This window comes from Cyprinus carpio, chromosome B18 (assembly GCF_018340385.1).
Source record: "Cyprinus carpio isolate SPL01 chromosome B18, ASM1834038v1, whole genome shotgun sequence".
In the NCBI taxonomy this organism is placed as follows: Eukaryota; Metazoa; Chordata; class Actinopteri; order Cypriniformes; family Cyprinidae; genus Cyprinus; species Cyprinus carpio.
The window spans coordinates 13,039,943-13,053,574 of NC_056614.1; the positions used below are offsets into that span (position 1 = coordinate 13,039,943).

General features: G+C 35.9%; 1 protein-coding gene and 1 pseudogene across 2 annotated transcripts; one reads left to right on the plus strand and one right to left on the minus strand.

The window, feature by feature from the left end:
* Positions 1–3,831: 3,831 nt before the first annotated feature.
* LOC122140352 lies at positions 3,832–7,937 on the plus strand (annotated as a pseudogene).
* A 588-nt stretch (positions 7,938–8,525) lies between these two features.
* On the minus strand, positions 8,526–10,781 carry LOC109110204 (homeobox protein six1-like). Of its 2 annotated transcripts, none has more exons than XM_019123247.2 (3): positions 10,096–10,781; positions 9,809–9,972; positions 8,526–9,206 (listed from the first exon to the last, which is right to left on the minus strand). In XM_019123247.2, exons 1-3 carry the CDS (start codon positions 10,501–10,503, stop codon positions 8,837–8,839), a joined length of 942 nt encoding a protein of 313 aa, XP_018978792.2. In that variant the 5' UTR covers positions 10,504–10,781; the 3' UTR covers positions 8,526–8,836. The 2 variants fall into 2 exon arrangements, with proteins under 2 accessions (XP_018978792.2, XP_018978791.2); XM_019123246.2 differs by having other exon boundaries at positions 8,526–9,203; positions 10,096–10,649.
* Positions 10,782–13,632: the final 2,851 nt, after the last annotated feature.

Sequence of the window (13,632 nt, forward strand, 5' to 3'; positions counted from 1 at the left end):
CAGATGAATGGTTTTATGAGGGTTGCCAACTTTTAAGTTTGATTCCGATATTGATTCATGTGTATATACTGTAAAAATAAAGTGGACAAAAATCTTTTGCTGAATCCAGTTGAATGCCTTTTTAGCACCATTTTAAACTGTATTTGCTTGCATTCATTGTGTGTAAAGCACTCAGCATTATGAGTGGGTATGTCCTCGTTCACCACCAGTGTGCAGCATCCACCTGGATGAAGCGATGGCAGCCACAGTGCACCAGAACGCCCACCACACACCAGTTTATTGGTGGAGAGGAGACCGAGTGAAGCCAGTCAGTAGAGATGGGGATTGTTAGGAGGCCATGATGGTCAGAGGCCAATGGGCGAATTTGGCCAGGATGCCGAGGTCACACCTCTACTCTTATTGAAAGATATCCTGGGATTTTTAATGACCACAGAGAGTCAGGACCTCGATTTAATGTCCTATCCGAAGGTGACAGTATAGTGTCCTCGTCACTACACTGGGACATTAAGACCCACACAGACCACAGGATGAGCACCCCTGCTGGTCTCACTAACACCTCTCCCAGCAGCAACCTAGTTTTCCCAGGAGGTCAGGAGGTCGTCAGTGTAGGTTCCGAGTAGGGTTACTGAGCAGGCTCTTCAGTGTAGATTCAGTGTTGGGCTGGTGTTGGGTATGACTGCTGGTTAAATTCCTATTAAAGAAGGGTGTAGGCCTAAGTTATTCATTTTTTTAATTTCTCTTTTAAAAATCTAGTGTTACATATTTATTCAAATGAAGAACTTAAAAAAAATAAAGCAAGTATGACCTGCAATATTCTAGATATATTTAGTTAAGAGCCATACAGGTACCTAGTGGGTAAACCTTGGCGTTACAATTGAAAAAGGTTTTTAATTTGTTTTTTGTTTGTTTTTTGCCAACAAAATGACTCTAATTTGCCTCTACCTATTGGAATTTAAAACCCTTTTCTCTATTTTAACCTTAAATACTACACTTATTATGACAGAAGTAATAGACATATTAGGAAAAAAAAATATTTAAAGTCATTAATGGACCATAATTATTGCACAAATAGTATTTAGTACCAAAAGATCTTCTCAAAATATGAAATAAATATTATTGAACTAAAACACTTATGTAACTGAAAAAAATTGTTAAGCTGTATGGTCACATTATAAATAAGCAATACCTGAGAGTTTAGAAAACCATATTAATGTTGCCTCTCCATCACTTTCCAGAATAAAATGATACATTAAATGTCATCGACGTAATAATCAATGCTTAATATGCTGTAATGTTTACCAGAAATTGCTGCAAATAATGCCTGTATAATGAAGCTGTCGTCTATCTTACTTAAACCCATTCAAATGTGTTATTAGAGATCGAAGCTTGGAACTCTCTGTTTTCATGGCTCTGGCTTTAACTGAAGTGCTACATTTGACAATTTACGCCACATAAAGTGCGCCAAAACGGTATTTATTGTTAGAATTTAGTATTAAGTATATGCAAAATTTGTAAGCTGAGACTTCGTTTCAAAAGCAGGGTTTGTCATGTTTCAAAAGCGGGGTTGTCACTTTGGCGTGAGATTTACATGGTTAGAGTGAGTGTGGTGGTGTTTGGGCGAAAAGTTAGGCCATCTTCATTGAGAAATCATTGTCTCACTGTTATTTTGGTGTTCTTAACTAGCGAAACTGTCAGTTTTGACCCAGAAGATTATTTAACGTATCTGTCAAGTTATAACTGAAATGAGTTTGATGTTAATTGTTGAGCGAGTGACATAAACGGATGAAACACACTTCTATGCAGAGCCTCTGCTGCCCTACAGAGAACAACAGTGCCTCCTGCTGGAACAAAAGGTTGTCGGCTTGACTGTTATTACTTGCGCCATCTGCTGGTCATAAATGCGTATAGCACTGTTTTTATACAGTCTATGCACGGCATAGCACGATAAATAAATAGAAGGCATCCCTAATTCAAGGTGGGAAAATCAGTCAAAATTTAGAAACAATTATTACAAAATATATATGCTTTACATGTTGGTGTATTGATGACAATATTAATAATTAAATATATTAATGCATATATAAACATTAATAAAATGTAATTATTTCCCATAAATGATTATTTTTATTTATTTACTTATGAATGAATGAATGAAAGAATGAATGAATGAATGAGAGACAAATTCATTGTTGTGCATGTATGAAGCTTTTAATGCTAGGATCATTACCAGGGTTGCCAGGTCCGCGTAACAAAACCAGACCTACTGGTACTCAAAACTAGCCCAAGTCACATTTCAGGAGAAAATGGCTATCAAAATTGCGTGCTAGGGGGTCTAGGCCTTCCAAGGGATCCTGTCTTGGTCGACATCATGTTCCAGACTAAAAAAAAGCAGTATAAAGGTATGGCAACTCTGATTATTACTTTTTCATTTTTGTTTAAACACTGTGTTCTAAACAAACATGAATTAACACTATATAAATATATTGTTCTTCATTGTCCTAATGCTAATTAATAAAAAAAATTTGTAAAGTGTTATCTTAATTGTAATATCTAGTATATTTGTGATCCTGGACCACAAAACCAGTCAAAAGTAGCATGTATATTTGTAGCAATTCACTGTATGGGTCAAAATTGTTGATTTTACTTTTATGCCAAAAATTGTTACGATATTAAGTAAAGATTATGTTCTATGAAGTTATTTTGTAAATGTCCTACCATAAACATATCAAAACGTAATTTTTGATTAGTAATATGCATTGCTAAAAACTCAATATTTAGATTTTTTTGCACCCTCAGATTCCAGATATTCAAAGAGTTGTATCTCGGCCAAATATTGTCTTAACCCTACATCAATGGAAAGCTTATTTATTCAGCTTTCAGATGATGCATACATCTAAAAAAATTTTAAAAAGGACCCTTGACTGGTTTTGTGGTCCAGGGTCACATTTGTTTAATTTGAGAAGACCTGGATGCCTTTAAAAAATGAACTAGGCTACTTAAATTATAAAGCCATTTTTCCCAGCAACAATTAAATCAAAACAATGTCCAACGTCAATATGAGAACCAATGAAGCATGTTTAATTTGATCATATTGATCATCACAGCCCCGACCCACATTATTCGGTTTGTTCGTAATATAAATGCATAATAGAATGTTAAAATATAAATAACTATTTTTATATACAATGAATTATTGAACACTTGCACATTTTTATTAGCTAGTAAACTAGTTAAACTACACATTCTGTACAAATGTAGTTTTAAGCAGTGTATTAGTAGTCAGGATGCTACACTCTAAGAAAAAAAAATTGCAGGTTTTTACCTGCATTTTAAATTGCGTATTGTATTTTGTGTTTTCAGGGTTACATGGTTACAATGGATAATTGATTGAATGGTTAATGTCCTAGAAAATTACTAGTACCTTTTCCATTTTTCAAGATATTTTTCTTACAGTGTACTAACTGATCAACAATCGCAGGTACATGCTACTAACAAGGTGTATCATAAATGAACAATTATTAAATTATTATTATCATCAAATTGAACAACTGCAAATATCAATAAACGTAATTCACGTGATGTTGTGTACTGCTGGGCATCTTTGGTTACCTCTTTTTGTGAAATTTAAATGGAAAATGTGTGCCGTTTTATTGTTTGAGTAACTTATCAAAAGTTGCTAAAAGTTGCCAAATCAAATTTAAAAATAGCTTAATTTGTTGATAGGTGCTTTTGGAAGAAAAAGTTGCTAGGGTAGTCTGAAAAGTTGTTAAATTTAGCAACAAAATTGCTAAGTTGGCAAAACCGTAGTTAACAAGCGCCTGTCTCATTACGATGACGTGCTACCTCGACCAGACTACATCATCATGGCGAAAGCGTACAGTAGACTGTACAGTCCCGTTACACGCCTGAATAAAAGAGGAAATTTGAAAGGATGACACAGCTTTTTTGTTAGTTCACCATGCATACGTATTATAAACATATTATAAATAATTATAAACATCTAGCAACTTCAATGTAGGTGGTGACTGGCTTTCTAGGGCAGAGTGGATGAAGTCCAGCTCAAGTGTTGACAGACTGAGAGTTCATTCAGTAATTGATGGCATGATTTACAGACACAGCTTAGTGACTCCAGACAGAAAGGCATAAACTTTGCATATTTTTTGCTCTTAGAAGGTGCATAAAAGGAATTTAAGTAATCATAAGAATAATCACAGCACTAAAACAATTTAAAATAAATTAAGAATGAAGAATAAAAGATGATATGCATAAAATACAGTGCAATCAGTTCGAACGCAGCACAGTGTAGAGCGCATGTGTTTTGGGTCTGGATAGCGTCAGTGAGAAACTGTATTCAGCCTCGTACTGATTTAGCACATCTGATCTCTTCTGGAAGATGGTTTCAACTGCGGGTGGCATAATAACAAAAAATAGTCATAAAAATAAAAATGGCAAACGCACATTAAAAACTACTAAAGTTAACTAAAATGAAAATGTAACTGAAAATGCTCAAATAAAATCTAATTCATATTCATCTAAGTGTTAACATAAATAATATTAAAATAACACTGCTTTCTTCCATGGAGGACAAAGGTAGACGTTAATCAGAATATTTACATTGCTGTTTTCAATAAAGCAAATAGGCACAGAGAGTCATGCTCCAATAAAGAAAAACCCACTGTAAAATAGACAAATTGTTCAATGTATTTGCACACAATATCATATAGCACACAATGGACTACCTTTGTGGTTTTATTTTTGTCAGTATGTGGCCCTTCACAGCCCAATCTGCTCCTACTGTGAAGTTTTTAGTAATCCTGAAGACTTTGATTAGCTGGATCAGGTTTGCTTAGCTAGGGTTAAAGCTCAATACTGCAGGAAGGGGGCCTGTCAGGAAGAGGACTGCACATCCTTTTTAGACAAAATGAATATAATCATCTGCTCACCTCTTTCAGGCAGTCAGACCATACGGCAGGTAAAGCCTCAGCCTGAACAATACATGTTCTACTGTTATCTATTTTGTCCAGAAGCATTGGTTTAAAATTAAAAAGCCTTAATGATGTATTTATTTCTTACAAACATGCAGCTTTTCACATCACAAAATATTAATTGATAGACTAGGGTCGTGTGGATTACTTGTGGATTATTGTGATGTTTTTTTATCAACTGTTTGGACTCTCATTCTGACGGCACCCATTCACTGCAGAGGATCCGTTGATGAGCGAGTGAAGTAATTCTAAATTTCTTCAACATTTACATCTTAGATGGCTCTCAGGGTGAGTAAAGTTTTTGGGTGAACTATTCCTTTAATTATCTTCTTCTGATAAGCATCCAGTGAAGATCATTAAAGTTCTCTCACCTCTTCCAGCTGCAGCATATCTTGTCCCAGCTGGGTTCACTGTCAGAGGGATGGATGCTAGAGGAGAATTCTTTCGTTTCATCCACCCCGAAGGGTAAAGTGACCTTCACCAATGTGCTAGCAGTTCTGGACCCCTTGGATCCTCGCAGGCTGCTCCTAGCATGCCACCATGACTCCAAGATCTTACCTGCAGGCCCTAAAAACCCCAAGCAGGTGTTTGTGGGTGCCAGTGATTCAGCCATACCCTGTGCTATGATATTGGAGATGGCCACTGCGCAAAACTCTGCACTGCAGTCAACAGCAAATACTTCTGAGTGGCAGAGTCTTAACTTTGATAAAGAATATCTCTTTGGATTTGAGACTTTAGTCTTTGCAACTTTACAGATCTTCTTTATTCACCAAGAGCTTGTAACACTCCAAAGAGAAAGGAAAAATTTAAATTGCATCATATGACCCCTTTAAGTGTGTGTACATCATTATGAGATGGGGTTGGTGTGACATAGTGTCAAAACACATTACAGACTACCTGCATCCTCTCTTTCTGTTTTTCACTCCAGAGCTCTGCGGTGAGATTTCAGTTGGAGTTTTTTGATGGAGAGGAGGCAGTTGAGAAATGAACAGAAACAGACTCTCTCTACGGTTCTCGTCATCTGGCTGAACTTATGGCCTGTACTCCCCACCCTTCTGGATCCTCCGAAACCACTCTTCTCCAGGCAGTGGTGAGGTTGTGTGTACTGAGATTAGTCTATCTGTTTGTTTTTCATATATTGTGCTGTGTGATTAATGGTAAAGAAGGTATCAGCATGCCAAATGTGATATTTGACAATTTTTTTGATTTAACTGTATAATAATTTTATTATTGTTGTTGTTAATATTAATATATAATAATAATAATTTTATTTTTATAATATATATAATATTATATTATTAATTTACAGTATCTACAGTCATATTACAGTAATACATTTTTTTAATTTTTGTTTTATTTTGATTAATCATCCTAAATCTACGTAGCCCTGCACATTGCATGCAGGAAAAAAATAGTAGGCTAAATCGTGCATGATATACTATTTCGTTCCCTCGATTTATAAATTGTGCGCACGGTTTACTAATTTGTTCCCTCGATTTGCTAAAGCGTGCACATGACTTAAAAACTTATAAATCAAGAAAACGAATTAGTAAATTGTGCGCACAATTTATTTATTTTTTCTTGCATGTCATGTGAGGGGCTCCGTATAAATCTGATGAGAGAAATGTAAAAAAATAAAAATAATAATAAATGTAAAAAAAAAAAAATCTTAAAAAAAAATTTCTTTATAATTTGTTATAATTATGTTTAAACATTATTTTATATTTTTATATTTTATGTAATATTATATTAATTATTTTTTTAATTGTACAATCTATCTATCTATCTATCTATCTATCTATCTATCTATCTATCTATCTATCTATATATCTATCTATCTATCTATCTATCTATCTATCTATCTATCTATCTATCTATCTATCTATCTATCTATCTATCTATCTATCTATCTATCTATCTGTCTATCTGTCTAACTATCTATCTATCTATCTATCTATCTATCTATCTATCTAAATTCTCTATTTTTCTTTCAGGATCTGTTAGTCCTGCTGGACCTGCTTGGTGACCCAGAACCATTAATTTTCAATCACTTTAATAACACAGCCAACTGATCGCTGCAGGTATAAGTTCAAAACAACCCATATTGGGTTGCAGCCTGAAAATGCATGACGTCAGCCAGCGCAGTCAGAATCCCTCTCTGTTTCTCTTCCAGAGAAGAGACTTCACAAACAGGGTTTGTTGACATCTTATCCGTCAGAACAGAGTTACTTCAGGAAAGATTTTTATGGTGGTTTCGTGCAGGACGATCACATTACATTTTTACACAGAGGTCAGTAAACAGTCAGATAACATACACTACTATTCAAATGTTTGGGGTCAGTAAGTGTTCAAAAGTGACATTTATAGCCTTACAAAAGATTTCTATTTCAAATAAATGCTGTTCTTTTTAACTTTTTATTCATCAGAGAATCCTGAATAAAATTAGCATCGTTTCCACAAAAAATATTAAGAATTAACATTGATAATAAAAAGAAGCATTGATAATAATAATAAATATTCCTTGATCACCAAATCAGTATATTAGAATGATTTCTGTAGGATCACGTGATCCTGAAGACTGCAGAAAAATCAGCTTTAACATCACAGCTATAAAATACATTTTAAAATATATTCAAGTAAATATCACAATATCAGTGTTTTTCTTATTTTGTTCAAATAAATGCAAACATTTAAAAAATCTTTCTGACCAGAACCTTTTGAATAGTAGTGTAGCCTACATAAAATTCAAATGTTATGTTTACTTTTTTTTGTGCAAATAACATAAAGCAAATGGATCAAACAAGTTTAATTTGTTCTGTTTATACCCCTGAACCAGTTGTACCTGTGCATCACTTGATCCCAACACCGTTTCCTGTGTTCTGGCACACACTGGATGATACAGAGGAGAGGATACACAGGCCCACGGTGGAAAACCTAACTAGAATCATGTGAGCCTCTAAACATGCGATGGCAGACTAATAGTAACAATAATAACAGAACCATAGATCAGAATGACCAAAGAGACACGTAGCATAATTATGTGTTTATCTGGAGTGTAAATGGTACATTCTGAAGTAATCAATATATTTTTCTGCTGAAAAGAGCCATATGCCATAATAGGACAAACACTCATGTTACAGCAGCTGTATGAGCCCTAATTTCATCCTGTAAGAGACTGTTAGACCATAAGTTTGTGATTTCATATCATTCATTTGATATGACTTTGAAGTGGAACGTTTAATGACTGTTTTCATTTAGCTCATTAATCATCATTGGTACAGTATTTGCTGATGAACTGCATTTTAAATGCTGTTCATTTAAGCTGTATTGGGGAAAGGCAGTGGTGGTGCACTTTACAAGAAGGTCAGTATACAAGACATTGAGAGACACTTGTTTTAAGAATCTGTGAGTAGAATTTAATGTGACTTAAGAGAGATAGATCTTCTTTTTTACATTCCTTGGTCATTGAGCCAAAACACCACGTCAAGGGTCTAATGGATATTCGTAATAAACCTAAGGAGACACTGGATTTGAGTCTGTTTATTTTTATTTATTTCTTTATGAATTATTCACATTAAGATCAATGACATGCATTTAGAAAGCAGAAAGGGTGAATTTTCATTTCATGCAGACATCTTAGAGAAGAGAATGTGATTCAGTTATAGCAATGAAAGATGCAGCGTTATGATCTGCCACAAATTATAAAAAAAGAGGAAAATACTTTAGCATTTTCAATTCAAACTGATGCTCTGTTTTGTGTTTAAAAGAGCTCAACTTTGACTTTGTAAAAAGTGCTGTAAGCCATTTCAACCATTTTGCTAACCTACACAAGACTGTCATCCAACCTCAAGTCAGCAAACACAACTGCATAAAAGGCTAAAAAAGTGTAGACCTATTCCCTGACTCTTTTTTTTATGCTGCTTACAGAGTCTAGAGCTCACACAGAGACAGCTGTGACTTACAAAGACACCTATTTCAATTATGTTGTCTTTCCAGAAGGGATAATTCATGTACAAAAAATACAGCACGTTTAAATTACCAAATGTTGTTTTTTTATTTGACCTGTATTCTATTGCATTGATTTCAGTAGTGTGTGGTCCCAGGTGGCGGAGAGGGGGCGGGTGGGCAGAGAGCTGCTGGGAGCAGGAGAAGAGTGTGCTGGGACTCGCTGGCGGTGAGAGCTCCTCATCAGAGCTCAGGAACGCTCCTGCTGAGGTTCTGCTAGAACATAGGAAGAACTCGGATATAAAACCTGAAATATGTCAAACTGAGATCGGATATGTAAATGGATTATTGAAGATTCTGAAGTCTTTTGGTTTGTGACTCATCCAGCAGAGGGCAGCATAGAGCCAATCAAAGAAGACAATAGAATGCTACTGCTTTTCATTCAAACCGTCTAAAGCAGTGGTTCTCAACCATTTGGATAAGGATTTTTAATAATATTTTCATGCTCAAAATTCTACCCAGAAAAATATTTTACATTTTGCCATAGAAATATGTATCACCTATTAATTATAAGTGCTCATGAAGACTTTTCCAGGCCTAGAAATGAAAAAGTTTACCAAGGGTGTCAATTAAAATAAGTATATAAATCTTTAGTTGATTAAGATAATTTAATGCTTGTTTTGTCTTATTTTAGATCATTTTAAGTCATTCTGAAGCAAGCCCCCTGGTTGAGAACCACAGATCTAAAGCCAAACATTTGCAGTTTCTTATTTGTAAAATTTACTAGCAGTTTCTGATTGAAAGTTGTTCATTGTGTTCCAGCAGGGATCTACTATGTTGTTCCCCTGATGCATGTTTTGTGAGGGAGGGTTTCTTACCCCTGACGGCTGGTCGCAGCTCTGTCCCGCTGTCGTCGGTTCTTGAACCAGTTGCTGACTTGTGTAGCAGTGAGTCCAGTGGCTGCAGCCAAATCTCGTTTCTCTCGTGGCGAAGGGTACGGCTTTCTGCAGTACCACTCTCTCAATACACTGCGAGACTTTTCCTGCGAGCAAAGGATGCAACCGAAAGCTCTTGAAATCTCTCCCAGAACTAAACAAGATTATTTTGAGACTAACACACAATCAGATAAATCAGTGCTCACTGATCCTACAACAGATTTAAACACCTTGAAACAGTAGCTGGTCTCTTCTCCATCCCAGATGGTACGAGGAAGAGGGAACTTGCGGCGGATGCGGTACTTCCCCACGGCCCCAAGAGGGCGGCCCCTCTGCAATTCAGCCTCCATGTAGTGAGCCCGGAGCCAGAGCTGCTGGAGGAGAGGGTGACTGCGTGGGGAGAACGTGTTCTCCTCTAACAAGGTGTAGAGCTCAGTGAAACGACAGTGGTGGAAGGCGACCGCAGCACGTGCTTTCAGCACGCTCTCTTGACTCTGAGCCATTCCCAGATACACACTGGACGATGAGGAATTGGAAGGGAAAGAGCATAAGAACGAGGACAAGCGATCCATGCTTCCACTCTGGAGAAGAACCTCACAAACACAGGCCACCTGCTCTGGGGAGAAGCCCATCGCCATGATCAGAACAAGGATGGTGGAAGGTCCCACAAGGGATGACGAGGAATTGGTTTGCAAAACAAGTTGTAAATCGTCCCACCTAAAAGTCCATTCGAGGGGACAACTGAGACCTGTTTCAAAGCCAATAACGACAGCAAGCTCCACAAGAATACTGAAACCTGCAGAAGAAGTGTGCAAAACCAAAGTACCTTCTGATTTGAATGCAATGTAGAGACTCTCAGGTAAAGGGGATCTCACAATAGCCTTTTTGTTCTCCAGTGACGTGCTAGCCAATAAGTGCAGCCGATGAGTGTATCAGCTTTTTTGTTTTAGCTGGTTTTACCTTCTCCAGCCACAAAGACCCGCCCAGACAACTTGGTACATGCAGGTAATCGGAGAGCATAGGGGTTAAAAAAACAGACAGGCACCAACACACACGCACACACAAACCTTTCAGACTAAGTGTTGTTTGTATTTGTATCAATTACCTGGGGAAGATGTCAGGTGCACAAAGGAGCTTATTTAAATGTGAAGGCAATGTTATTTCCTAATCAAATCATGGTGCAGTATTTGTTAGACAATTTGGTTAGAGATGGCATGGCAGAAATATAAATATACACCATATATGCTTGTAATGATGTGGAAGAAAACCACAGATGATTTTGCTTCTGGGTAGAAAGATCTTTTTGTTGTTTTTGTAGTAAGACAGGCATTTCGGTAAAGTGCTTCACAAATAACTTCAGATTAATTTCAAACAAAAAGCATTCAGATAGTATTATATATGTTTATTACATATCACAAAATGGAATATAAAAAAATAAAATAACTATAAGATACAAAACACACCTCTATAAAAAGAGACGTTTACAATAATGACAAAACTCCCTTTACTAAATGAAATGATCAAGAAAAAAAAAATTCTTTGGTTTGATCAGCTGCATATTTTTATGTTTGTACATGAAAGTGAAGCGAAAGTATTAAAGAGTGAACGGGACAAACATATATCTCTACTGACTAAAATACACGTGCATTAACATAGTAATCATTACATTCTGGAGGAGTAATTGCAATACTCAGGGACAAACATACACACACGCACACATACTTTCCAAAAAAGTTAAAACATTGGCCAGGTGCTTAAAAGAAGAAGAAGAAAAATTTGGTTTGTCGATTCAATGAGTCATGTGTTATGTAAATTTGTTGTGTACAAACACTTTCATAAAGAAATTTAAAAAAAGACGTTATATCACAAAATGGAGTGTAAACCTAAGCTAGAGTGAGGAAAACAGCTATAAGGTTGAATGACCCCGAAATGATTGATAAATGCATTAAATATTCTTAAAAAAAAATAATAATAATAACATAAAGAGACAGGTATACTTAGGGCTAGAGTGACTACTAAGGGTGACTATTGTGCACCAGTCAAAATCTCACAGGCCAAGCTGTATCGTAGTTGAATGGTTTAAAAATAGCACCAAATTTTGTGGGGCCAGAAAAAAAGTAAAAAAAAAAAAAAAAAAAAAGTAAAAGCTCCATGATTAAAAATGATAAAATGTGCAAAATATACAGAGTTGTGCTCTGCAATAAGCAGACCACTCTGGTAGTGATAATCACCTGTGTTGAAAAAGTCTTACTTGTAGCTTTGAATCACTTAAATTGCATTTGATAAGAATCAAGCGGGGAATGGGCAAAACAGACATTTCCTGAAGCTATGTGGAAATTCTACAATTAAAATATTTGATTTTAAAATATAAAAAGACAAGATAAACAGAATAAAAACAAACAAACAAAAAAATTCACTGTATATGTACATGATGGATTTGTAGTGTAAGAAGTGGCTGTTTTAAACAGTAAACAAATCTTAGGGTTCATGTTGAACAGTTGCATAGACAAATATTCAGTACTTCTATTCCCTTCAAACACTCAATTTGAGTTAACAGCTTTTATATGAAGCAGCGTAGAATAATGTACTTTTTCAAATAGGTACATGTTTGTTCCTAAAGGGTCCATTTTGGTACCTTAAAGGTACATATTTGAACCTAATATGAACAAAAGTGTACCTTTTGAAAAGGTACCACCCCAGTGACAGCTTTTGTACCTTTCTAAGAGTGAAGCCTATTAGGTTTATGCACAGTTTTATGGTAATGAGCTGAAATGCTTGGGTAAACTCAATGGTTTAAACCAATATCAATTATCTATCATACTACAAGTATAGGATTTCCACGGTCAGTTTAGTGTGCCATCATAAATTTACGCTGCTAGATACAGTATAAATGGAATATAAAACAACATAGAGTGCTTCACTGTGTGTTCGAAGTGTAATGTCAACAAATCAGACAAATGCATCTACTCACCTATAAAAGGTAATTAAGCCAATTGAACTTTAAAGCAAAAAACAATTAAAACGGCACCAGAACTGAGCAGTGAAGATATAGCATATCCAATGTAGCTGTCACAGGCACATTTAAAGGTTAGTTTGTCAACCAAGTCTTGTCTTCCACCCAGTGTTGTGAGTTTACTGAAATGTGATTTCCTTCTCCCAGTGCAGGGTGCTGTCGGTGCATCCAGGTATCTTTGGGAGCCACCTGTGCAGGATGTCTGACAGGATGACTAGCTCATGTTCAGACTCATTTCATACTTAGATTTGAGCTGATTTATTGAGCTCCTGTTTTGTGACCAGCATTAACATGTACCTCTATTATATTGTCTCTCAGAGGGAAACCTAATATGACTTGTTTCTCTTCTTAAAAGATAAAAGTACTTGTCAGAGTCATTTAATCTATAAAACTGAGAATTAACAAAAATGTAAGGCACAAAAGAAGGCATTCCCACATGCTCTTCACTCCTAGATAAAACAAATTGATTGCCTCTGACATATTAGTGCCTTTTTACCACTTAGGGAGTCATGTAAGTCCTTGTAACATGCCTCAAGCTCTGCGTATCATCAAAAAAGGGCTAACATGTAGACACAGCCTTAGATTCCTAGAGGTTACGCAAATGTCCTCTGTGACAAAATGGTAGTGCCTTCCCTCTACTGTAGTTAAACCTCTATGGTCATGCCCTTGCTAAATATATAGTTTTCACAAATGAATTCCATATATAAACGAGAGGTTCTTTTCTATATTTAGTTTTCTTAAAACTCCATCCAAA

What these genes read in the sequence shown, in the direction of transcription:
- LOC109110204 (XM_019123247.2), bottom strand. Translation starts at nt 10,503, where the DNA reads ATGGCGATGGGCTTCTCCCCAGAGCAGGTGGCCTGTGTTTGTGAGGTT. An exon ending in AGACCAGCTACTGTTTCAAG is followed by an intron (nt 9,973 to 10,095) that starts GTGTTTAAATCT and finishes CTTTGCTCGCAG; the next exon opens with GAAAAGTCTCGCAGTGTATT. An exon ending in GCTGCGACCAGCCGTCAGGG is followed by an intron (nt 9,207 to 9,808) that starts GTAAGAAACCCT and finishes CCTATGTTCTAG; the next exon opens with CAGAACCTCAGCAGGAGCGT.